Source organism: Medicago truncatula, chromosome 3 (assembly GCF_003473485.1).
Source record: "Medicago truncatula cultivar Jemalong A17 chromosome 3, MtrunA17r5.0-ANR, whole genome shotgun sequence".
NCBI lineage: Eukaryota > Viridiplantae > Streptophyta > Magnoliopsida > Fabales > Fabaceae > Medicago > Medicago truncatula.
The window spans coordinates 37233365-37258693 of record NC_053044.1 but is presented as its reverse complement, the minus strand read 5'-3'; the positions used below and the strand labels follow the sequence as shown (position 1 = coordinate 37258693).

General features: G+C 33.3%; 3 protein-coding genes and 1 non-coding gene across 4 annotated transcripts; 3 read left to right on the top strand and 1 right to left on the bottom strand.

Annotated features, from left to right (window-relative positions):
• The first annotated feature begins 10452 nt into the window (after window positions 1-10452).
• TRNAY-GUA (transfer RNA tyrosine (anticodon GUA)) lies at window positions 10453-10540 on the top strand. The gene is given in 2 exon segments: window positions 10453-10489; window positions 10505-10540. It is a non-coding gene; the product is annotated as a tRNA-Tyr (tRNA).
• Window positions 10541-10628: 88 nt separating this feature from the next.
• Window positions 10629-13264, top strand: LOC25489472 (protein WHAT'S THIS FACTOR 1 homolog, chloroplastic). The gene is made up of 2 exons (XM_013605462.3): window positions 10629-12081; window positions 12864-13264. Exon 1 carries the CDS (start codon window positions 10660-10662, stop codon window positions 11872-11874), a length of 1215 nt encoding a protein of 404 aa, XP_013460916.1. The 5' UTR covers window positions 10629-10659; the 3' UTR covers window positions 11875-12081; window positions 12864-13264.
• Window positions 13265-13409: 145 nt separating this feature from the next.
• Window positions 13410-17038, bottom strand: LOC25489471 (uncharacterized). Its single transcript, XM_013605461.3, has 5 exons — window positions 16806-17038; window positions 16004-16427; window positions 14582-15914; window positions 14335-14481; window positions 13410-14231 (listed from the first exon to the last, which is right to left on the bottom strand). Exons 2-5 carry the CDS (start codon window positions 16055-16057, stop codon window positions 13747-13749), a joined length of 2019 nt encoding a protein of 672 aa, XP_013460915.1. The 5' UTR covers window positions 16058-16427; window positions 16806-17038; the 3' UTR covers window positions 13410-13746.
• Window positions 17039-23338: 6300 nt separating this feature from the next.
• Window positions 23339-25024, top strand: LOC25489469 (uncharacterized). The gene is made up of 3 exons (XM_013605459.3): window positions 23339-23498; window positions 23888-24039; window positions 24598-25024. Exons 2-3 carry the CDS (start codon window positions 23902-23904, stop codon window positions 24682-24684), a joined length of 225 nt encoding a protein of 74 aa, XP_013460913.1. The 5' UTR covers window positions 23339-23498; window positions 23888-23901; the 3' UTR covers window positions 24685-25024.
• The last annotated feature ends 305 nt before the right edge of the window (window positions 25025-25329 follow it).

The window sequence follows — 25329 nt, the reverse complement described above, 5'->3', positions numbered from 1 at the left end:
ATTTTTTTTATTCATCCAAAGGCAGCACGTGTGAACAAAAACCCTCCCTATCCTCTTAGCATCAATAGAAGAGATTTGAAATTCCGATAGTGCAAATTTAAACTTTCAGAAGGATGAGATGTTGTATTAGAAGGATGTTTAATTCTTTTTTTTGTTTGTTTCTCTAAAAAACACTCTTGGGTAGAATAGAGGGTAAAATCTTGGAATTTATGAAATTAAACGAACATTTTAAGGCATATAAATTCTAGAAATATCTTCAAAGAGAGGCTTTTGCATTCCACTTGAAGGAGTTTTCAAAACAAACAAATTCAAATGATGACAAAAATGTTAATGTTTGCAAGTTAATCAACACTTATTTTTCTTTGTGCCAAATATAGTTGATTTTCACATGTCAATTCATTTTCAACAGCTTCCTAATACGATGAATCAAAATAGGAATATTTTCATTGAACTTGAAATAGTCAGAATCATCTCACTTTCCACCATAAAATGAGAAAAATACTCCCTCAAATAGAAGAGTTTTTTTTTTGGCGCTTTTCAAATACATAATTATTCCGTCCCTATTCGAAAAAAATCTTTTTTTTTTTTTTGTATAGCCATATTTTAACGTCTTAAACATGCCTAAAAAATTATATAAAAAAAAAAAAAAAATCAAGTTGTTGGTCACTTTTTTGGACTACACGTATATTATAAGGTAAAATATAAGAAGAATCTCATTATAGAGTTATAATATACTCTTTTTACATGATCATTTTTAAACATCATATATATTACAAGGTCAATTTAAACAATTAATTATTTATTATAGTTCAAATTTTAGCTCAAGCTTTGTAATAGGTGATCAATAGGAGTATAATTTTTTTACTACTACCAATTCTTTAACACACTTGAAAACACTTATAATTGACACTAAATAGTACTCTTAGTTTTGGGATATTACATTAACCTTCTTTCGACTGATCTAAAATTTGAATGTTTGTTGTTCATGGTTAAGATCTTATTTATTTTTAGGTGTAAACAAATACTCCATGTGTTATATTATTCGTTAGCTTTGAGCTAAGAGGCAATAGGACGTAAACAATAATTATTGCATGTGAACAATGACATCATTGTATCTTAAAAGAATAAATAGTTAATTTCTCCTCTAAAATTGTAGGTTTCGTCAATTACCCACTTGAAAATAACAAAACTTCAATTACTTCCCTGAAATTGCATAACGTTAATCAATTTACCCCCCTGTCAAATTTTTCTGTTAACTGTTTACGGTTATGATCAAATACCCCCCCCCCCTGAAATTTTGCACTTATGTGCAAAATGTCCCTAAACTTGATTTTTTTTTATTTTTTATCCTTGACTCGAAAGATATTAAAGGCAAACAATTAACAATTATTGATCATATAAATCTTTATGGAATGTATGTTTATGCAACTATTGGTCATATAAATCTTTATGGAATGTATGTTACTCTCATGTGTTTTAAATATATACATATATAGAAGACTTTTTTTTACACAAGTTGGTAATTATGTTAGAGTATGCAGTCATAAAGTACACAAGTCTTTGATAATTGTGTGTCCATAAAGAAAATTCATAGGTTAATATCTGCAGAAGGAAGAAGAAACAAGGCTTAGGTTTGTGAATTTGCAACTTAATTAATGATATAATTTTTATAATACAGGAAATGTCATATCTATTAGCTGCAACATGCTAAATAGATTATGTCATAGACCTTCTGCATGAAGCCGGTAGATCAGAATGTACTACAAAGTTATATGATAGATATTATTTTTCTGATGCTATGCCATTCTTGTCTTGGTTTATTTCAACAGCTTGATATTTTTTTAATGTTTGGTTTTTAGTTTTACCTTCTTTGTAAAAAAATTATCTTGCTCCTTGTTGATAAATATGAAATATGAATGAAAAGGGTGCACATGAAAAAATCATGATTTCTTTGGCATATATTCATTCATTTTATTGTGAATAGAATTTTTATGACAATAGGTACAATATACTACTTGAAGAACTAAATGTATGATTTTTGGTAAGAAAAAAAATCTAAATTTTTAAGTTTAGGGGGCATTTGCACATAAGTGCAAAATTTCAGGGGGTATTTGATCATAACCGTAAACAATTAACAGAAAAATTTGACGGAGGGGTAAATGAGTAAATTGATTAACGTTATGCAATTATGCAATTTCAGGAGGTAATTGACGAAACTTACAATTTCAGAGAGGAAATTGACTATTTACTCATCGTAAAATAGAAAATTCGATGTGCTGATATTACGTCGGCCTGCGAACAAGTGATACTTATTAATTCATGCCAATTTGATCGCTATAACGATAATCTTGATTTTCTCAACCGATTAAGCGATAAATTTGCATAATCATTATGTGATAGGGAAAAGATAAGTATAGCGACAGTTTTTTGTCCCAAATCATCCCGAGAAGTGTATTTAGCCAATATATGTGCCAGCACCAGCATGTATGCCGCAAAAGAAGGAATTAAAGTGGGAGCAAATTGTGTAAAAAATACACTATCGGGATTTCTCGTGAAATTTTTCTTCGCGTAATATAGCATTCCTCTGGTGTGATATCCTTCAGTAATTACCTTCAGGCGAATATGTCGTTCTTCATTTTGTTACATATTCTTTTCTTATTTTCTTGCTCACTTTACCTAATGCTTTTCTTTATATCTTCTACTCTTATCCGAGTATTCTTTACTTCTTTCAAAAACTAACTTTCAAAATGGCTTCCTTTGATTCTAAAATTCGCAACCAAAGTGTAAGAAATGTTGAAGTCTTTCCCTCTCTCTGTTTTGAGGGTTCTGTTTATTTTTCTTTTTGTTTGAACTCTTTGATGTAATTGGTTCAGACCTCTCATGCTTTTATTTAATTTCTAGCTTTATATAAAAAAAAACTATTCTAGAGCACTTTTTCATATTCCGGCTCATCTTACCCAATGGCGGAGTCAGATTTTTTTTGGAGCCTGGGCAAAATAAAACAACGATAAGTTTTAGTGACAGCCGCAACCGTAGGTAGAGGTCATAATGTTTTTAAAACGGTCTCCTTAGAATTACCTATGGTTTTTTCCGTAGGTAAAGGTGGAAAACATACGGTGACAGTCATTTGGCAATGACAGACAGATTTAGCTACGGAAATTTTCCCTACAGTGACGGATTTTGGCCGTCACTAAAAGTCAAATTTCTTGTAGCGATACAAAGAAAGTATGGGTTGAACCCGAGCGCGTGCCCGAACTAGCTGGGAGGTAAAATCGCCCCTGATCTTACCCTCCGTCCCTCTATAATTAAAGTGAGTTTTAAAGCGTTATTTTTAGAATCTCTCTACTATAAAATAATACTTACTTGTGACTTGTTCACCATTGATCGATCATTCCTCCCTCTAAAGTCTAATCTGTCTATCTCACTTATCCGTTGGAAATTGCAACAAGTATGGAATGGTTTCAAAATGATTTTGGTGATACATCTCAATCAACTATAGACATCAAAAACTTATAATTTCACTTGCTTTTATTGAAAATGAGCACATGACAATCGACGGCATAATGAGTTTTTTTTTTTTTTTTTTGTAAAGTAACGTAAGCTAGAGCTCACACAATTAAATGTAAAAAAATGAGTATTGGAGTTCGAACTCGGCTTTTGCATATAACATGCAACAACTTCTTTAGCTGCAGCAATATTTATTTTACAAGAACCAAATTGTGGTTGAAAGAGTATCATGCAGATAAGGAAAAACAACAAAGATTGCAATTTAAAAAAAAAAAAAAGATTGAAAAAAATCCTCTTCAATTGAATTGTGATTACCGTTTTATCCCTTGACTTATTTCATATTCACCTTTTTCTTCATGTATTGTGAGTTTTATTAGACTTGTCGTCGATTTTCGTTTGTGTATTTCGTAATGTATAGCATCCCTCATAAAAATATTAATGTAATATTTGTGATAGTATTTTTCTGAGTCAATTATCAATTAATAAAATATTAATAATTTATAATTAGGATGGTTGTTTCTTTTTTGAGAGGATAACTAAAACACATTATAATTAGGAAAAAATAAAAGAGAAACAACTATTTTGGTCATTGACTTTGCACCATGTTGTTACAATGGTCTGATTTCGGAATAAAATGCAATATAGTCATTGGATGTATTGGTCGTTAAAAGATGAGTTGCCAATTGTTTTGTCTAACAAAGATGTATGACGTGGATCTGAGCACCAAAGTGTTAGAAATCAATTAAAAATTATCAGATTAAATCGCTAAATCTCTAAATCATACAATCTCAATTCATCCCTCCATTGTTCAATTGCAAATCAGTAACCATTCTCCTTTTTCCTCCTCATCCAATCCGATCTTTGATTGAATACCGATAACAACAAGCTTTAGACCAATAACAATATAACTAAACCAAAAGATTTTAATGCAATTCATTCCCAAAACAACAAATCAACCTAGTCTTCTTACTTCAATTTTCCATATACCACAAATTTAAGAAAATGATTTCTCTCTTTTATAATTCTATGTTTCAAGATAAATATCTTCCATAAATAATTTTTTTGTTATGCACAAGTAGACATGTCAAAAATGGATCGGCCCATATTTTTGGGCCGGGCCTAAAAAACTAACCAAAAAACGCACTCGGGCTTTTTCGGCCACAAAAGTTGGGCCGGGCTGGCCCACCGGGCTTTGGGCCGGCCCATTAGCCCATATTTCATTTTATTTTTGTTAAAAACAACATATTTTTTAAAAAAATTATCAACTAATTTAAAATTTATTAACAAAAAAATATTTAAATAAATAAACTTAATAAATATGGATGAATTTAGCTTACAGATTTAAAATTTTAAAGTTTATAAATTATTAATTTGATTTAATTGAAAGAATAATCTAGAGTTTAATTATTATTCAATGTTAATGTAAAAATTATTTATATTTTTATGTCCATCCAATCATATTTTAGCAAAAAAATAATGGCGAGTAACTAATACATAAGAAAATACATAAAAAAAAAAGTGAATAAATTTTAAAAATAAAACATAAACGGGCCAGGCCGGGCTGGCCCATGGCCCACCGGGCCGAGCTTTAGAATTCACGGCCCAATCATAAATAGGTCGGGCGGGGCTGGCCCATTTCTATAGTCGGGCCTGAAGGTGAAAAACACAAGAAGGGGGGGGTTGAATTGTGTTTTCTTTTTCTCTTAAAAAAGGATTCTTCTTCTGATAAAACTTCAGAAGCAGTTTGATTGCTTCTGATGAAATGATCAGAGTCAGATTGCAGCGGAAAAGAACAGAGCAGAGAAAAGAAAGACAAAGACACAGGCAGTTATCCTGGTTCCTTCCACAACACGGAAGTAGTCCAGTCCCCCTTGCACTTCCAAGGAGATTTCACTATAATCACAAGATTACAACTGCTCAATACTTTCAAAGTATGAGACTTCACAAAACAATGCTCAAGCACACACGCAAGAGTCTTCCAATGCTCAAGCACTAAGCAAGAGACTTCTAATGCTCAAGCACGCAGGCAAGAGACTTCTAATCAAACAAAAATACAGAGAATTGAGTTTGAATTGAACACTTGATATACAATCAGTGGTGTTCACAATACAATACAGAAAAGACTCTAGACTTTGAATTTCTAAGATGTATCAAATCAGTGCAGAAATTCAGTGTGCTTTTTAGAATCAAATTGACAGAGTTTTGGCGCTTTTAAACTTATGTATCTCTCTCTAAAATCTTCAAGTCTTCATTCCTTTATATAGAGGTGTGAAAGAGACGTTGAGATAATCAGCACGTCTAAAGAGTCGTTTGAAATCCTTTGATTATCCACCAGTGATCCTTTGCCTGATTTGGGTGTAGTCCTTTGAAGAATAAACTTCAAATTCATTCCCATCTTGAGTGTACAAATTCTGCAGGCATGGCTGTTGTTTTGTCTTGTAGCGTAGACAGAAAACAGAGTAGTGGAGGTAGTGGTTGTACACTTGTACTTTGTCAACTCTATTAACGAGAGACAAGAGCTCAGTGCTATCCATATATCCGTTGATACCTCCCTTTCAATTCTTCGTTCTTCTTTGATAAGACTGAATTGAGAATCAGCTACTTTGAATCTTCAGTTTGATTAAAGGATCAAATGTAGCTTCTGGTGAAGATATTGCTTCTGATGAAAACTTTTGCTTCTGATGACTTTCTGCTTCTGATGACGTCATCTCTTCAGGAGCAGTTTAGCTTCAGGAGCAGTTTTCTTCAGATGCTCAGAATTTCTTTTTCTTTCCATTGTTCTTCCAAGACCTATTGAAATAACTTGAGTAGCCTTTGGTCCTGTACACTTGAACAATTATTAGTAATAACCAATTGACAATTTTTAATACCTTGTTATCATCAAAACTCAATAAGGTTCATTGTGAAACACATTTTGTTCCAACAGGGCCTCTCGGGTCTGAGCCGGGCTGGGTCAGGCCGGCCCATTTGACACCTCTATGCACAAGTAAGAAAAATATGATTGTTGTTAGTCTAGTGCAAAATTCACTAGCAGTGCCAGTGAGTAGTGACTCATCGTGGAATAAGTCTAGTATTAAAATTTGATGAAACATTACAGAAAAAGGGAAAAGTGAACTTATATTTTTGACTAAATTGTGTTTTTGGTCCCTTAACTATTTAATTAGTATCACTTTGATCCCTTGATTAAAATTTGATTTATTTTGGTATCTTAATTTTCTCTCTGTTCCATATTTTGGTCGTTTCCGTTGGTTTTAATTTAAAAACGTTAGAGTTTCTTCATTATCTTCCACTCTTCTTCATCTTCATATCATCTCCATCAACCTTCAACAAAAAATACCCAGAAAATTTCCAGAAAAAAAAACCATCTAAATCTTTCATCACCTTCATCATTTTTTGAAAAAGTATGAAGAACAACACAACAAAATCCAACATCAATGATATCAATAACACCATCAAATTCTTAACCAAAATTTGAAAACAACTCGTAGGTTCATGAAACTCAACCAAAAATAGGAAAAAGATTGAATTTTGAGAAATGTGTATGAAGCAGATGAATCAAACAACAGTACCAGAAACCTTAAACCACAAAATCAGTGGCCAAATACAACCCCAAAAAAAAATCAAAGAAGATAGACCCTATTCACTCTTCGTCGCCTCTGTTCATCTGTAAAGAATGCGATTCCGGTTTAAATATTATTGTGGTTGCTGACATTCGATTTCAATTGAAGGGGCAAATATTCCAAATTTTGAAAAGTGAACCTAATCCATCAATTTTATGGGTTTACTTTTGTTGCTATAGTTTTGTTGTTGGAAAATTCGTTCCATCTTGGAGTAATGGTTGTGAGTTTAATTGGGATAATTAAAGCCTTTCACCAACATTTCCACTTCAATTATGCTCATGTTGAGTTTGCGTTTCAATCAACCATTTCAATTCTAACTTTCATGTTAATTAGTTTCTGCGTTCTAATTGATATGAAGAAAATTTACTGTTCATGCGTTTTCCCAGATTAACCAATTTGCTGTAATTGTGATTTTGAAGATGAGTATTTTGATTAGTGATTTGATTGGAGAGTTTTAATGTTCAGTTTATGTCTTTTTTTTTTTTTTTGAATTTTTCTAGGATTTTTTTTATTGAATGTTGATGGAGATGATATGAAGATGAAGAACGCCAACATTTTTTAATTAAAACTAACGGAAAAGACCAAAATGTGTAACGGAAATAAAGTTAAAATACCAGAATAAATAAAATTTTAATTAAGAAAGAAAAGCAATACTAATTAAATAGTTAAGGATCAAAAATGCAATTTAGCCGATATTTTTTTTATAGGCAAATGTTACCAAAGTTACAAAAAAGGGAAATGAGAACTTATATTTTTTTTTTATAGGCAAATGTTATCAAAGTTTGTGGTTATGTTAGTTTCCAGGATCAAACTCGGGACCTCCTCCTTCAAACTTCTTCAATGTCCCTTAGCTCACAAACCTACACATGACAAAGAGAAGTTGTACATATAATGCTGACATATATCTCTATTTTTTTTTTTTGGTGGCCGGGATTCAAACCGTGGACCTTGCATATATTATACATTGTCCTTACCAACTGAGTTAAGCTCACGAGGACGACATATATCTCTATTTAAACGAATAAAAGTAAAGTACAAAGAGAAATGCTATTGACAAACTCTCTAACACACTCTATTAAACACACTCTCTACCATTGATCCACATCATCACTCTTTTAAATCAATTTACACGGTAACTGGCTTGTTTAGAAAACACAACTTTGTTTTCTTCTTTTATGCAAAATAAATAAATAATAAAACTTTCAATGTTCTTTGAATTTCTCTCTACTATTTCCTGCCATCTGCGACTTTGTTTTTATCCTTGGTTTCTTTCTCTATGTCAAGCGTTTACCCCATAGATGATGCTTGTACCAAAATGATATGTGGAAACACCCAATTTTTGTTTGGTGGATGTCAACGGGTCAAAAACCCAAATCTCTATCCAATTAAAACAATGGTAAATTCCTGTTATAATTAGCTTTAGTGGATAATGATTGTCAAGATCCATAAATTCACAAAAAAATTGTCACCGAATTGCCCATTGATATAATCTGAAAGACCAAAACTCATCCAATTTTATAATGCCAAATATATTTATCCACTCCATTAGAAAAAAGAAATTTGTGTTTTGTTATTGAAAACTATGACAAACAGATCCAAAACGGAGATGCTGAAGGCGTCATTGAAATTTGAAATTAATATACTGGAGACAGTTGGGAGGAACACTGTACAAACGCTTGAGACATGTTTCAAACCAGTAGAACCGGTTGCCAATTAAATGTTTTAAAATAATGATGACGTGAACCACTAATAAAGAGTGTGTTTAATGGAGTGTGTTAGAGAGTTTGTCTATAGCATTTCTCAAGTACAAATATATCGCATACGAACTTTATTTAATTACAATCGTATATACTACTAGCACAATAACTTTACACTTTCTAATATTTAGAGTAATTGTTATTTATAGTTAACTTAACATGTTCAATGCTGGAATGTGGTGCTTGACTTGTTTAGATGATATCAATATATTATTTTACGATTATATATTTCTCTTTGGGTGTTAATATTGATGTTATCCATGTGTCTTGTCTTTGTAGATGAGGAATCAATTGTGGGCAACATTGAAGTGCGATATATACCTTATGCAAAACTACTTCCTGATGCATTGGTCCTCGTTATTACGAAGGGATAAAAAAAGTTCTTAATGTGGTCAAATCGATTAGTCCAACCCTTGTACATAGTTATCTAGTTTATCAAATGAAATATGTTTCTTTTGACTCATTATACTGTCTCATGTTCATTAGCATAAGTATTCTAGATTAGCGCACCCGGTTTCGCGGGTGCAAAAAAACACAATGACTGATAAGCAAAACTTGATGTTAACAGGCGGTTAAGCTTATTTGCAACTTAGGGTAAGCACAAGCATCCTGAATTATTTCTCAATTGAATAATCAACCATAACAACTTATGTAGGCCCTTTGTTTTAATTTGTTTTTGAGTTTGGACCAGAATTTGAATCATTACGAAATTACATTTTGCAGTAAAATAACTATATGATGACAAAGTTATTACCAATGCAGTGATGTTTTGTGTGTAAGCATCTAAATGCAGAAGCTCATGTTTGAAACTTTGGTTGGTTTGGTTTGCAACTCAATCGTCTCTTTTCGGTGGGCCGTTGAGGGTCGTTGCAACAAGCAACAATTCCCATGTTTAGGTTTTTAAAGTCGAGAATTTTGTTTCTCTTGGTTGTTTTAAGTATGATCCCCATGTTCGGGATATCATTAGAAGCACGTCGAACTCAAAGTGATAATTTATAGCTTCAATATTTTCCCAATAGGAGTGCCTCGAAACGCGATAAATGATTGGTAGACAGAAACTAAATATAAACTAAGAACAAAATGAAAGTATCATATTACACTCCACAACCATCATGATTGCTCAATAGTGGGGCAAAAACTAGAGTGACAATATAAAAATATGTGTCAAGTGATTACAGTGTTTTGTAGACAGGATATAGAAACCACAACCACAAAACAAAGCACACAAGTGTTGTATTTTATTTTGTATATATCAAAAGTAGAGCAGAATAAATTAAGACAAGGATTCGAAAAATGTTGAACGTTGGCTCAACCAAAAAATTGGAATAAAAGAGAATACATTACAAAAGGCTATGTGGCTTCATTTTTCTGTCAAATGCTACTATAATGTTAATTTAGTAATAAAATAAAGTGAAATCACGTAGCATTTGTAGAATCAAGTACACATTAAAATACATCAATATCAATTAGTGTACATTATTATACATGCAAAAATCATTACAATAGTATATATCATCTCGAAATATGAAAAAGCTTTATGTATATAGACTACGAAAGCTTAACAAGCACCGACCTTAGCTCAGTTGGTAGAGCGGAGGACTGTAGTTGGTTTAAACAGACATCCTTAGGTCACTGGTTCGAATCCGGTAGGTCGGAATTATTTTTATCTTTTCCTAACTTTTTTAATTCTTTTCGACCATATATAATATAACAAAATTAAATCAGCATCCATATATAACCATAGCCGTTGTGACACTACAATTTCATTCCATTCAATGGCTTTTTCTTCATTCTTCATCTCTAAAACCTTCAAAAATCATAATCACTACTTCACTGCAAAAGCAAAATTTTCCACTTCTTTTTTAGTCACAAAAACCCCAAAAAAACTCAAGAAAAAACACAAACCCAAATCAAGTCCCAGAACCAACCCAATCCAAACCGAACCAAACCGCGTAACCGCATTCGAACAAATCGTTAAACGCGAAACCCTAATGCGTTTCGTCACACGATCAAAAAACTACCTCTCTAATCAACCGGAACACGTTCTTCAACTCGACGACGCCGGAAAACTCCACCGCGAACTCGGTTTCCCTCGCGGCCGGAAAATTGCCAAATCAATCCAGCAACATCCTCCCCTCTTCCTAACCTACCGCCACACCGACGGTAAAATGTGGTTCGGTTTCACCGATTTAATGGAAGAGCTTTTAGCAGAAGAGAAATCGATTATGGAATCAATGGAACTCGATCGTGTCGAGAAAGTTCGTAAACTTCTCATGATGTCGCGGTTTCATCGCATTTCACTTGCGAAAATTCATCATGTGAGAAATTTATTCGGTATACCTGATGATTTTCGTGACCGGGTTGAAAAATACCCGAATTATTTCCGCATTGTTGATGATAAGAACAAAGATGATGGGAAGAAAGTGAGAGTTCTTGAATTGGTTAATTGGGACCCGCTTTTGGCGGTTAGCGCGATTGAAAAGGAGTTCATGGTGAATGAGGATGATGCTAAGAGGAAATTTACTTTTCCTGTGAAGCATGGGAAGGATTTGGAATTGGGAATTGAGGATGAGAGGAAGATGAATTTGTTAAATGCGTTACCGTTGGTTTCGCCTTATTCGGATGGGGCGAAGTTTGATGTGTGGACATTGGAAGCTGAGAAGTATAGGGTTGGATTGATTCATGAGTTTTTGAGTTTGACATTGGAGAAGAGAGCTTCAATTCATCATCTTGTTGAGTTTAAGGAGGAGTTTAGTTTGACTAAGCATACTTATCATATGTTGGTTAAGCAGCCGAGGGCGTTTTATTTGGCGGGGACTGAGATGAATTGGGTTGTGTTTTTGAAAGAGGGGTATGATCGGAATGGGGTTTTGATTCATAAGGATCCTCAGGTGGTGTTTAATGAGAAGGTTTATAAGTATGCTCAGATAAAGGAAAATGAGGAAATGGAACTTGGTTATGATGTTGGATTGGAAAAGCAAGATAATTAAATTGGAATCACTTAAAAAAGGGTTTCAAGATTAAGAAAAGAAAGATCGATTGTAGCTTTTCAAGTTAAGGATGCTCCTCTCCCAAACAGGAATGAAGTGCCTTTATAGTGACTGCCTTTGCAGATCCTCTTTGGTTCAATGGAGGAATGGGAATGGAGAAATTTAAGTTTAGTGTCCTGAGAATTGCATAGATGGCAAAGATTTTAGGTTAGCCAACTTTACCATTTTATTATCTAGGTATATTGGCTTTCATATTTTGACTTTCATATGCAATGAAATGTCTCCTTGTATCAAGGTTTTGCTGTATGATTTTTTTCAATAATCAAAATATCATTATAAGATTTTCTCTAGTTAGTATAATAATTAATTAATATGATTCTTTTGATATGCTTTCTATCCTCTAATTGAGTTTTAAAGGGTAAAAAGTCTTCATTAAAAATCAAATCATTTTCATAGGTTTCATGTTTGTGTCCCTGCTTGTTACGGTTGGATTAAGCTGCACTAGATATCCCCCTTTTTTTATCAGTCAAATTCGATTGAGAAAAATTCTCATGGTTACTATATATGTTTGTGTCTTTAAAGCGAATGATTCAAATACCAGATTGTGGGGGAAATTAAATTTGGTTTCTAGATGGTTTAATGAAGCAGTATGTTTTGGTGACATTTACAAATACTCACTCAGTAACCTTATAAATTATAAAGTTCCAATGTTTTTGACGCTAACGGTAGCCACTCCACTACTAAATAAAATTATTGAGAGGTTCAAAGAGTTATGGAAAAATGTTCAAATCAAGTGAGCCATTGCGAAATGATTAAAATGACTCTGGAGAAGCTTCTTCAAATTGCTAATATCATTTATCCAGAAAGATCTATGTCGCCGAAGTTAATCATTATACAAATCAACAAATCATTCTGTTTTGTCTTCCTTTCTTCTTCTTTTTATTGCCCCTTCCCCTGCTTGATTTCTAACCTGCCTACTATTTTTTCAGTAATGCCATGGTTTTGGCTAAGAAGGCCCAATTATGCAGGCACCCAGATTTGTTTACAGTGTGTTCGCACCACTTGGGTTCATACATTGTTGATCAATTTTTCATGGCTGGAAAAAAAGGAGCTCAGCTTGAACTACTAATTTTTGAGAAGTGTATTTCACCGAATATGCTGATCAGAGTATTTATTGCATTAATAGGAAGAGCATATGAACCTTCATTTGGAGTTTGAGTCCGAGTTATGATAAACAATAGGATATGTTTATAGTAGCCTAGTAGGGTAGATCATTGGCGGTGGCTGACCAAAAGTTCCCAGCTGTCTTGTTCAGATTCAGGTCTCCAGTGACCTTCAATTTTATTTTGTTTTTGACAAGAGCTGTGACCTTCAATCAGTTACCACATATATTGGAGTTTTGTTGTGGCATATTTCATTTTCAGTAACAGCTTCTGAGCTGAAAATTAATAGTGCTTCCTTTGAATTTTTCACTTGCCATGGTATTCAGTTCTCAGATATGGTTTTTATGATGATGATAGTAGCAACTATAGCAATTAGGCTGGCCAATATGTTTCGTACAGTCAAAATTGTCTACATGAAGTTCACAGAATTTCCAGATGATGAATTGAGTTCCATACATTACATTTGCAGAATGTAGATAATGGTGACTTTATTACATCAAATCTTTGACAAAGAGACTGTCAATGTCTAGCAACCTTGTGTAGTCTCCTTTATGGCAATATACTAATAATTACTGGTTGAAGCAAACACAACACAGCCCATAACCAAACATTACCCTACTAGTTTGGTTACAAGTTGAAGCATTAACTGCTCCACTTTATATAGTCTTGGAAACATAAAGGACTGATGAACTGTTCCTTTTTCAGACAACTAATGATGCTTAGTTTGACTCTTTGACCTTTGCCTGCTATTCTGGGCTAAACTAGCACTGCTTCTGCTTCTATGCACACTGGAGGAACTTGATCCTCCTTGGCCACCTTTCTTCAGTGTTCTTCTTTTGGGGGTCCGGCTGCTGTTTCCAAGTGCAGCTTTGGCAACACTATCAGTGAGCATCTCTCGTGCCCTTTGAGGCTTGATGGATTGCTTGTTCAGGTACACTAGCTTTGGCAGAAGATCACAAACTGCTTTGCGCAACTGCTCATCACTGATGTTGCTTTGAATTGGATTTCCGAGCAGATTCAAGGCCAGAACTGAGTTGTAGTTAGCTACAAGCTGGCGCAGTGCTTTTGTTGTCGTGATCTTGTTAAAGCTCAAGTCCAGAACTGTTAGCTTGAATAACCTGTGTAGGCCCTCAACATCACTTATCTTGTTTCCCGCAAGATATAGCTCTTTGACCAGTGTACAACTTGATAGCCCTGATAAAACAGAGTAAATAATTTTGTAGTAAATACTCTGAAGAATAAGATTCGAGAAGTAAAAAACCTTCATTGAGCATCATCAGCTGGTATAGAAACTAACCTTGTCCAATTCTTGAAATGCGGTTATAACTTAGGTCAAGTACCCGCAATCGGGTTAATTCTCGGAGGCCCTCAATAGTGCTGATCTTGTTTCTTGACAAATTAAGTGTATGAAGACCCTTTGGGAGAAATCCAGGTGTGATATGAACTGCAAAACAATGAAGAGGAAAGCCAATCAATCGAGTTAGTATTTTTCATTTATTTGTAATCGTATTAAAGATTATTTTCTTCTCTCAAATGAGTTATACCTATGAAATTGTTTGACAGATTCACTGAGCGAAGACTGCAGAAGTGTGTAATTGCGGGGATGACTTTCATACCAATACCAGATATATGAGCTGCAGTTGAGGCTGGATTCAGAGATTGCACCACGCTATTGGCATACAAAAGATCCTTTGAAAGATTGGCATCTTGATTTTGAGGTAACCGAGTTGTGGTTCTTGCCATTGATCTATCAGCATCCGGAGAAGGTGGCAAGACAGTGGTTCCAATATTGTCATCAGCAAAATCATCCTCTGAAGGTGGCTGCTGATTTTCAAGATCTTTCACCCACTCATCTACTCTGTTAAAGGAGGATGATTCTGTTGAGAAAGCTACCCATTGATTTTGTGTCCGAAAATCAAAGTTATTTTCTTTGTGAAATCTGCTCCACCTTTGATTATCCATATTTTTATCCTTGCCGCTTTTGCTGAAGTACTCCCCTGAAGATGATGCATGAGAGGGTGATCCCATATGTCTCAATGTCTTACCTTGTTTTGGTTCCAGGATATCTGAAGAGTACCCGCATTGACTATTAAAAACAGCACTTGCAGGATGTAATTGTGTTGATTTGCTGACCCAAGGTTGATGAATATTCCTGTGGCTCCAGAGGAACAACTTCCACCACAATTTTTTACTTCCAGAAGGGAGAACTTGACTAGACGAACGCCTTTTCAACATCACTCTATCAGCACTGCGCTGAGTCATCACAGACCTGGGGCTCTCTAGATTAACCATCTGATTTGCTGATAATTCCTGCAAATCCTCAAAAGAATGTGACTTTGAAGATGGAAAGTGATGAACAGTCTTCCTAGATATATCCCTTCTTTCCAGGTTAGAGCAAGATCGCTTGAGCTCTGGAGAAGCCCAGAAGTCAGGCTTGCCCATCCCAGGATCACTGACATGCCCACTTTGGATCAAATCAACACTGTTTTTGTCGTATTTATCATCTTCGTCTTCCAATTGAATGTTGGTTTGTTTTTTATATAAACTGGGGGAGTTGATCTCTTTACCTGCTGGGTCATATCCTACTTTGCATGCAACAGCTTCATGAACTTGGAGATCAAAATCAGAGAACTCTCTCTTGATGGATGGTGAATCTTCATGTTCATCTTCCCCTTCATAAGCTTCCTCTACTTCAGTCTTCATAGGGATCTCGGGACTCAGAACTTTCACATTGGACCTTGAATTCATCTGGGTACCACCGGTTGTAACATCATGGGTGTCATCTGGCTTTATATCACGACTCTTCGAAGATATTGTTGGGTGTTGTACTTTGGCATGTAACTTTTTGAGGTCCCCTTTTGAAGATCCTTCAATGCCCTGAAAAGACCAAAGCAAGTAAATTATATGGTTTATGTCAACCTTGAATAGACAAAATCAGACGCAATATCCGAATATATTATTTTTACCTTGATTTTATCCTTCCTTCCAATCAAAACAGAGACACATCTACACATAGCCATGGCAGAAGATGAATAAGCTTGTTATCAATCCTTTTATATTCAATCTTTCAAACCTTGTGATCGTTTATATACACAATATTATTGCCTTACATCACTACTCCATGATGATTTAACAATAACAGAGATTGTCTGAGAGTATATATTATTACATTGCAAAAGAGTGAATCAAAAGAAGTTAGCCATAATCAGTGAGAAGGAGCCGGACAAGAAATAGGAGTCTGTCCAAACAAAATTTTGGACCAGAATGACAAGCACCAACACCTGCTGAAGTTGGTGGTGGAGATATAGCTAGAGAGTTGGCCAGAGTAATATATACTGATGCCTCAACTCTTCAAAGTTTCATGATAAATATTTGTTTCTTGAAATAGACCTACACAATGGAAAACCAACCAATGGTTCAGATATACAACAAATCTAAAAGTTCCATGATGAATATTTGTTTCTTAAAATAGACCTACACAATTGATAACCAACCAATGGTTCAGATATACAACAAAACTAAAATTGCAACTCACGAATAAATTCTTTTAAAAAGTTGTATATATATATGATGTCTATAACTTGTAGCACATACACTGCATCAATCCAATAAGAATATATACTCTTTTTGTAAAGGGTAGGTTACAAATTCAATGAATATGTTTTGGCAAAAATAAAAAGCAGACATATGAGCCATTATTTCAAGGGTCAAAGGAAACATGAACTAACACATGCATATGAACACAGATTTTATGGTAAAAAACCGAACCTTTTGAAATGGAGTTTGGCCAGATTGTCAAACTAGTTGAGACCAGATTTATCTGATGTATTTCTCAGAAGAACAAAATTCGTTGTGTGTCTGTGGTACTTGAAATCAAACAAGTGAAAGTGGAGAGGTTGAGATTGTGTATTGATTGTTGACTATATTGACAAAGTATATTATTTGTTGTACAAGGGTGCTGAGTGGACATTATTAATTGTTGAGTGCATCATGTGGCATTTGTTCTTTCTGAAATAATAATACTAACAATAATTTGGTAGATTCTAAGGTGAGGGTTCTATTAAGTCCCTCACCGGTGTACCATTTGAATTAGCCGTTAGATGAAAAAAGTGTACATGATAACTTTAGTCACAAATAACACAGGATTATGCTTTTTCTCTCTAACGCTCCATGCAACCACCACCGGTTCCAAATCATCATCTTCTCCCAAATCACAAAAATTTAATCCTTCATTCTCTTTCAGTTTGTTTCCCTTGAAAAGTGACTGGATTCAATAAATTTTGTTTTACCACTCTCATCTTCCATTACCTGTCCGTCTTGTAGGCTTCTTTTTTAATATATCTTGTCAAAGTATTAAAATTTTGTTATGGGTACAATGAATTTTAAGAAATTTTCAATCTTCTCTAAAAAAAAAAAAAACAGAGAAATTTTCAATCTTAAACTGATTTTAATGTGAAGTTTTGTGACCATGGATGCAATGAATTATGTTGGTAGTGCTAAGACAATCAAAATCCCTGCTATGCTAACCTTTATTATGGTTGTTTCCAACATTTTCAATATGAGAGGAATAGGGTGAAAGAGGCATAATAGATCAGTTTAAGAGAGAAAATAAATGTAGGCTGTGTCAAGTGAATGGAAAAAGAGCAGCCGCAGGGAGAGTGACCGGCCGTAAAGGGGGAGAGAAAAAGCATAATCCAGTGGTTTGTCATTAAAGATATCATGTACCCTTTTTTTTATCTAACGGTCAATTTAAACGGTACACCGGTGAGGAACTTAATAGAGCCCTCACCCTAGAATCCACCCAATAATTTAGTCAAAAAATAATAATAATACAAACAATAACAATGACAAACAAACGCGCAACAAACACGGTATGAGTTACGTGGTAATGTCCGTGAGGTCACTCCCAACCAATAGACATTGACTATAGTGTACGTAGCCAATGCATGTGTTTCTTTACAAATCACAACCACAATACGACACTAACATTAAGGTTCAAAACCTATGTCACTTTTTCTTCCTTTTCTTATTTCTCAATTGGAAAGGGAAATAGAACAAGGTTTTGTTTAGCCTATTAAAATGGCAAAGTAGATTTTAATAAATTACGAAATATTATGCTTTCCTTAAAGAAAATCTTTTCAATTATTTTATTTATTTATATATATGACATCCTTCATTTTTCTTATTTTGTTTCCAAGACCAAGACTATTTTTTTGTACAACTTTGTAAGACTGTTCTATTTGTTGTCAAACATAACAATCCTGATTATATTATTTTCTGTAAATTAATTATCCTCATTTTCATGATTCGTGACATCTATGTGAAATTCTATAGAAATATTTTACTTTTAAATGTTCTCTTAAAATAGTTATCTCAAACCGTTATCAATAAAGATTGGTTTCAATAAAGAATTGACTTATATTATATAAAGGCGTGCGTTTGACTTTCACTGTATATATATTTACCCAGAAAAAAATTACAATAAGACAAGTGTCGATGGTTTTTTTGAATAAATATTTATAAATATACATACTAATTATTCCCCTTGTATGCATGAATATCATTGTGAATTGGTGGTAAAGGTTGCGTTTGTTTTATTTTTTTTTAATATAAATTTTATTTTTGTCATTTTTAAGTTTTTGTTTAGGATTTTTTTTTTTGAGAGATTGTTTAGGATTTTTAGTAAATTCATTTTATCAAAAAAAATTATTTTGACTCTAAAATGAAAATCTATTAGGATTAGCTTTTTCCAAAAATCTAGTTTTTTTCAAAAATAAAGAGGTAACACATGAACTAGTTAAAGATAATTTTTATTAAAAAAAAATTGTTTTTTTGGGTAGTAAATAGACACAAATAACTTCAATTTTTTTTTCTTTCAAAAAATACTCTAAATTTTTCTAACACAAAATTATTATTTTTTTAAAGTAAAACGAACACAGCCAAAGTCTACTTCCTAATGCAGAAGAAATTGTGTTTCATTCCACCAATAGTTATTTGTCAAACTTTGAATTAGTTTTTAGTTAGTGCAGCACAGAAAAGTATTCCAAATATGCAAAAAAAACCAATTTTGGTGACATCGGGGATACTTTACCACCAAGTCACAATAAATCGATGAATAAAACAATCTGGTAGTTATACAAAATTTAAAATAGCTCATAATACTTGTACAGATTGTTAACAATAGAGATGATATAATAGGAGAAAGAGAAAGATGTTAGGATTTCAATAACATAAATTTTGCAAAAGACTAATATTACTCGATGTTTATAGGGACACATAGACTCAAACATAAATCAAACACAAATTATAACAAAAAATATAAAATATAAAATCCAATTCTAAAAGTCATATGTCAGGAGCATTGCGATATGCAACGGCTGGAGTTAAAACTCTAGTTTCTAAATTGCTCTCTATATTAATTAAATCCATTTCATTAACCAATGAAGCAAAATACATATGTAATGATTTTTTTACTCATATTCAACTCCTTTTAGTTAAACATATGTTTTTAAACTTGTATCATCGCTAAAGACCTTAAAATTGCCCCTAAAAAAAGACCTTAAAATTGAACTGTAAAGAAAATGCCTCCATATTTTGAGCACAAGCTTCACATTAGCCAACTCTAATAGATCATGGATAGAGTAGTTTTTTTCAAGAGTATTACATTGTGTAAAACAGGTGTTAGCATCCTCCTAAGATCCAAAAAGCTCTCTTCATACCGGCCTTCCCACACAAAGTTTGACTTTTACGAGTCAACTTAGTCAAGGGCAAAACTATCTTAGAGAAACATTTCATACATGGTCTATAATAAACCTGGTAAATGAAATAATCTTCTAACCTAAGTATTTAACACACTTTTAATGGACAAAACTAGATTTTAAGTTTTTGGAGATTAGATTAGGTCTGGACTCATTATTTATTATTAGTAACATCATATTTAATTCTTCTTTCATATTCAAATGTGTGTCTTTCATCACCACCAAGGTCTAGCATTAGTGGTTTGTGCACAGTATATGTGAGTGTTGTAAATTTGAAATACGGAATTTGATTTCTACTCATAAAAAAATGTGGCTACTTTAATTTGAAGGAATGGTTCTGGTGGTACGCATTCTGGAGGAATAGGTTATGTTTAAGGTTGAGTTCTTTGTAACACAAGCAAAATGATAATTATTATCTTAAGTAAAATGAACTTGACCATAACAATTTCAAAAGTATTCGTTATTTATCAACAAATAATTAGTGGTGCTAAAAACCAACAAATGATAGCATGTGGAACTGGATTCTAATAATAAAAGAAAACGAAACATCATCACATTTAATTCTTCAATCACATTCAGGTGTGTCGTTCATCACCACTAAGGTCTAGCATTAGTGGTTTGTGCGCAGTATGTGTGGGTGTCGTCAATTTAGAAATACGGAATTTGATTCCTACTAATAAAAAAATGTGGCTACTCTAATTTGAAGGACTGGTGGGACGTCTAAGTTTTGTTTCAAGTTGAGTTCTTTCTAACATAAGTAAAATGAACTTGACCATAACAATTTCAAAAGTATTCGTGATTTATCAACAAATAATTAGTGATGTTAAAAACCAACAAAGGATGAAAATGAGCAGCTCAACACGAAAGTTTGAAGCATAGGAGGAAGTGTGGGATGCATTGATAAATGCATTAGGTATCTACTATTAGTAGTTTCCAACCAATTCTTAAGTTATATACCAATTGCCAATTCTTTCTTGTTTCCAATCCAATTGCACCATACAATGTGCATGAGAAGGAAGATACGGGAGTGCAAAAAACACAAATAAACGAACTCATTTTAGTCTTTGAATGTGCAACGAGTAGTTATAATAGTCATATAATGTGTCAAAATGTTAATATAGTTTCTCATCAGGCACAAATCCAATGTGGGGGCAATGGGTCACCCGATGATGAGGGCATGGTTGTCCATGACACAAGTGCTTCAATTCAAGGGCTAGGAGGACCAATGACAAGGTCGAGGACCAAGAAAGTTAAGGAGGCCTTAACTCAATTGGTGGCAAAAGTTTTGGAGTCCAAACCTACACTATAAAGCATGGAGGATAAAATGGTCATGTGCATCAAACCATTGGAGGAGGGGTGGGGCGCATCTCTTGCTGTCCATTTTATTTAGTTGTTCTTATTATGTTGTAATAAAAAGTGTAAGAGACCAATTTTGGCCCAAAAACACTAAGTATGGTTATTTTTTGTGTTTAATCCATTTTAAAGCTTCCAAAGCTTTAAATGGAATGTTTTGTGTGTTTATTTCGTGCAAAGGAGTGTTGAAGACAAAAGAAAAACAAGGCATTAAAGAGCATTTAATCTGAAAGAGGAAAGAATGTAAGAATTGAAGAGGAAAGAGACAAGACTTCAATGAGACAATGAAGACATTTCATTTCAGCATATGAAACCACCATCATCATCAAAATCACGTCCATCATCATGATCATCAAGACCAGCCACCCTCATTCATTAATTTGTCTTGTAACCATTTCTTGTATTCATGTTAATTTACTTCAGCCATAGGAAATACTGATAGATTAATTTGGCTGAAGAATCTTAAGAGTTATTTGCATTTTTTCTTTGTAATTCAACAAGTGTCCCTCCTACCTATATATATGACACGAAAATTGAATAAAAAGGCAAGTTAATTTTTGTTAAAAAAGCGAGTAATTGCTCTTTAGGTTCTAGATTGGACCTTGTATTGATCATATAAAGAATCCTTTCTTGTGGTGATCTTCATTCAATAGACTTATCATTTTCTAGGATTAGAAAGTGTGGCGTCCCTAAACTCTCCATTCCATTTCTTGTTTGAAACCACAAATCAGCCTAAACACCAATTCAAAACCAAATTATAATTTTCAACTCAAACCATTGTCAAAATTAATCCCAATACATAATTTTCGTTTCCTTTTGGCACACCCTTTCATTAACAATATTTTTAGCTCATTTCTTGTGTTTTGTGCCTTTAATTAATCTTTCAGCAAGCAACTTTTATCAATTCATAATTAAAAGTCAAATATGAACAATTTTCACAAAATAGTGTTCATCACCCGACCCCACTTGCATCCACTTGCTTATTGTGTTTTTATTAACCTAAAATTAGATAATTATGCAGTTTGACCCCACTTATATAGTAGGCTTAATTAAGTAAATGGTCGCTATAAATATTCATAAATTTGTTTTTAGTCCCTACAGAATAAAATCACACTTTTTAGTCCCTATAATATTTTTCATCAACGTTTTTTATCCCTAAAATGTTAAGGAAAATGTCACAGTAACTAAAAAGTGTCATTTTATTTTGTAGGGACTAAAAACAAAATTGTGAATATTTATAGAGACTAAAAACTTAATTAACCCTATATAGTATTATTGTTTTTACCTTGTTCATTCATAGTACTACAAAAAATACAAAACTAAGAAGGATTCTAATAATGAGTGTTCTAAGAACACTTGTTAAGAAATTAAAAGAAGTAATTTTTTTTATTTTTTTTTTATAAAAAGTTGTTATAATTATTATATTGATAAAAATAACGCTTATTTTTAAAATAAAATTTTCTTTTATGAATTCATTAACCAATTCTCTTAGAGTATATTGTTAGCAAGATCATAAAACTACTATTATATTCTAAACTATTTTTATATTTGTTAAAAAAGGTTATGTGATTGACATTGGTGGTGCAAAAAATAATTAATCAGAGTTATATTTTTCATACTCCGTTGGAAATGGAAAATATATTAAAAAAAATTAACATTTCAAAGCAATTATAAACATAATTTACATAATTTTTGCACGCTTACGAGTTTATATAATTTTATATAAATTTTTATGATATAATATTGATCCCATTTATTAAATTTTTTGGATCTGTCACTGTTCCTGATTGTGCACTCCGATTATCAAAATAGTTCATCGCGTTAAAGTGTTTCGTTAATATTATAAGCCATTATAAGTACTTACTTATTGTTATATCAATCCACATATATTCAAAGAATTATTGTTGACATGTTATTGAGAGATTATTTTAACGTCAAAGACTATTTTGACTATCGAAGTAGTACATAATTATAGACTATGAAATTTGGATATATTCATGGATTATTGTGACTACTCACTCGTTACAAATTCAGAGACCGAATATTATCCATTTTTCAATTTTAGTTGTAAGGATAAAATTGTCTTTTAATATTTTTACCAATTTCTCTACTCAATTTTCTATTCATCCAAACCAGTGAAAAGAAACTTTATTTCTGTCTGCTCGTCCAAACAACATAAAATATCTCCCCAATTTCTCTCTTATTTCTCTCTCCTCTATTTCTTTGATCATCCAAATAGAACATAACGTTTTCGCCAATCACAGCAACACAGTCTCTCCTCAACCCTAAAACCCTCCCGCGATTGAGCGATTCACATCAACAACACAGCTTTCTTCATCTCTTCCCACAGGTTCCTTTCTTCTATATTCTTTCTTCTCCTTTAATTTACTTTTTTAATTCCTTTAATTTTGTCTTAGGAATGTTGCAGATTGTGATTTATGGTATTTAGGTATTTTAGTTTTAAATGTTTTAGTGTCCGCGTCCTAAGTTTTAATATATGTGTAGTCAATGTCCTAAGTTTTTTACATTAGCAGTGTCCAGGTGTCTGTGTCGTGTCAGGTGTCTGTAGCCGAGTCCGTGCTTCATAAATTATTACTAGCGTAACAAACTTATGAAGATTATGTATTTCTGATAATGTTAGTTAGTAGATATACCACCAGTTTGATCATGAATCGCTTCAGACTACTGGGTGATGCTTGTATGGAATGAAATCTTAATTGAATCTGGTTTGTTTTGCAGGTAAAATAAAATAAATGGGTGGTGCATTTTGGGGTACGCGGGTGATGGAGGTAGTGAAGAAGCATGATTCTTCAGGACTCTTGTGGAAGAGAATCAAACTCACCACAACTCGTAAAGCCAATGCCAAGAAGCGTCTTCGCCGTGTGTGGCAGGTATTTGAATTTGAATAACACGTAATTTCCCTGCTGATTTAGATTCTTATGCATAGATAAATGATTAAGGATGTTATTACTTAAATAGGTTCGTCATACCCAGAAGAAATGATTAAGGATGTTAATTCATTGTTTTATTGGCAGTGGTTGAAATGATGAGCATTTAGTAAAGACGGTTGAAAATAAGCTTTGGTTTGGACATGTAGAGCGAAGGCCTGTAGATTTTGTACTTAGGAGAGTAGATCAGATGGAGGATGGTCGGATCACTAGAGGCAGAGGAAAACCTAGAAAAACTATAAGAGAAACTATTAGGAAAAACTTAGAGATTAATGAGTTGGACCAAGATATGGTTTGAGTGAACATTATGACGTAATTTGATCGATGTAGCCAACCCCACTTAGTGAGATAGGGCTCGGTTGTTGACTTGTTGTTGTTGTTGTATTTCATCTATACTCACTTATTTTTGTTCATGTATTCTTTGTTTCCAAATACTGAACAATAATTGTGACTGTCAATGGCTAATGTTATGGTACATTTTTTGTTTTTTGTTTATGGAAGAATGAAGCTGTCCTCAAGGCTTGTTCCGAACCAGCTCCTTCAGCAAGTTCTTCTGCCAGTGCCAACAATGTTACAAAGAGTACTTAAGTTGAAGGGTGTCCACCTGAAGGTTGTTCCATCGGTATTTTGGGTCTATATTAGTTTTTGTCGCTCATTTGAAAAACTGTAGAGGATGCTTCAATTAGCCAAAGATTTTAACTTTCTTACAAAAACTAGTCGGTAAGTTGTAGCCTTTTTAGGGCGCATAAGCTGCAAATACATTACAGTTTTTTAGAGCTTTAGCTGCGTGATGTGTCTTGTGTGAGCATTACTATCTATCTTGCCTATTTTATGAAGTCAGTCAATAGTTCTATAACGTGTTAGCGTTTACTACTACCGAAATTTCTAGCATTGCAGTTGTTGTGACTTGCAATGCATATTGATGTTAGTTTGGCATGAATTTAGTTTATAAATTTATATTAAACGTAACTGATGATGCATTCCCTACCCCTCTTCTTAAATCCCATCTCCCCATTATATCCATTTCACTACTGTGCTAAAATCTTAGCTACATGAAGCTCCCTCAATTTACTTAACACAGAAGAATGGAGAGCACCTTGAAGTCCGGTGCGCTCAGTCTTTGCACACATTACATTGCAGGGTTGCATTAGTATTTTTCATGATTTTCAGAAACACGGAATTTATTAGGTAATGTGGTCGCAGATGCTGCCATAATTGTAATGTCGGAGATGT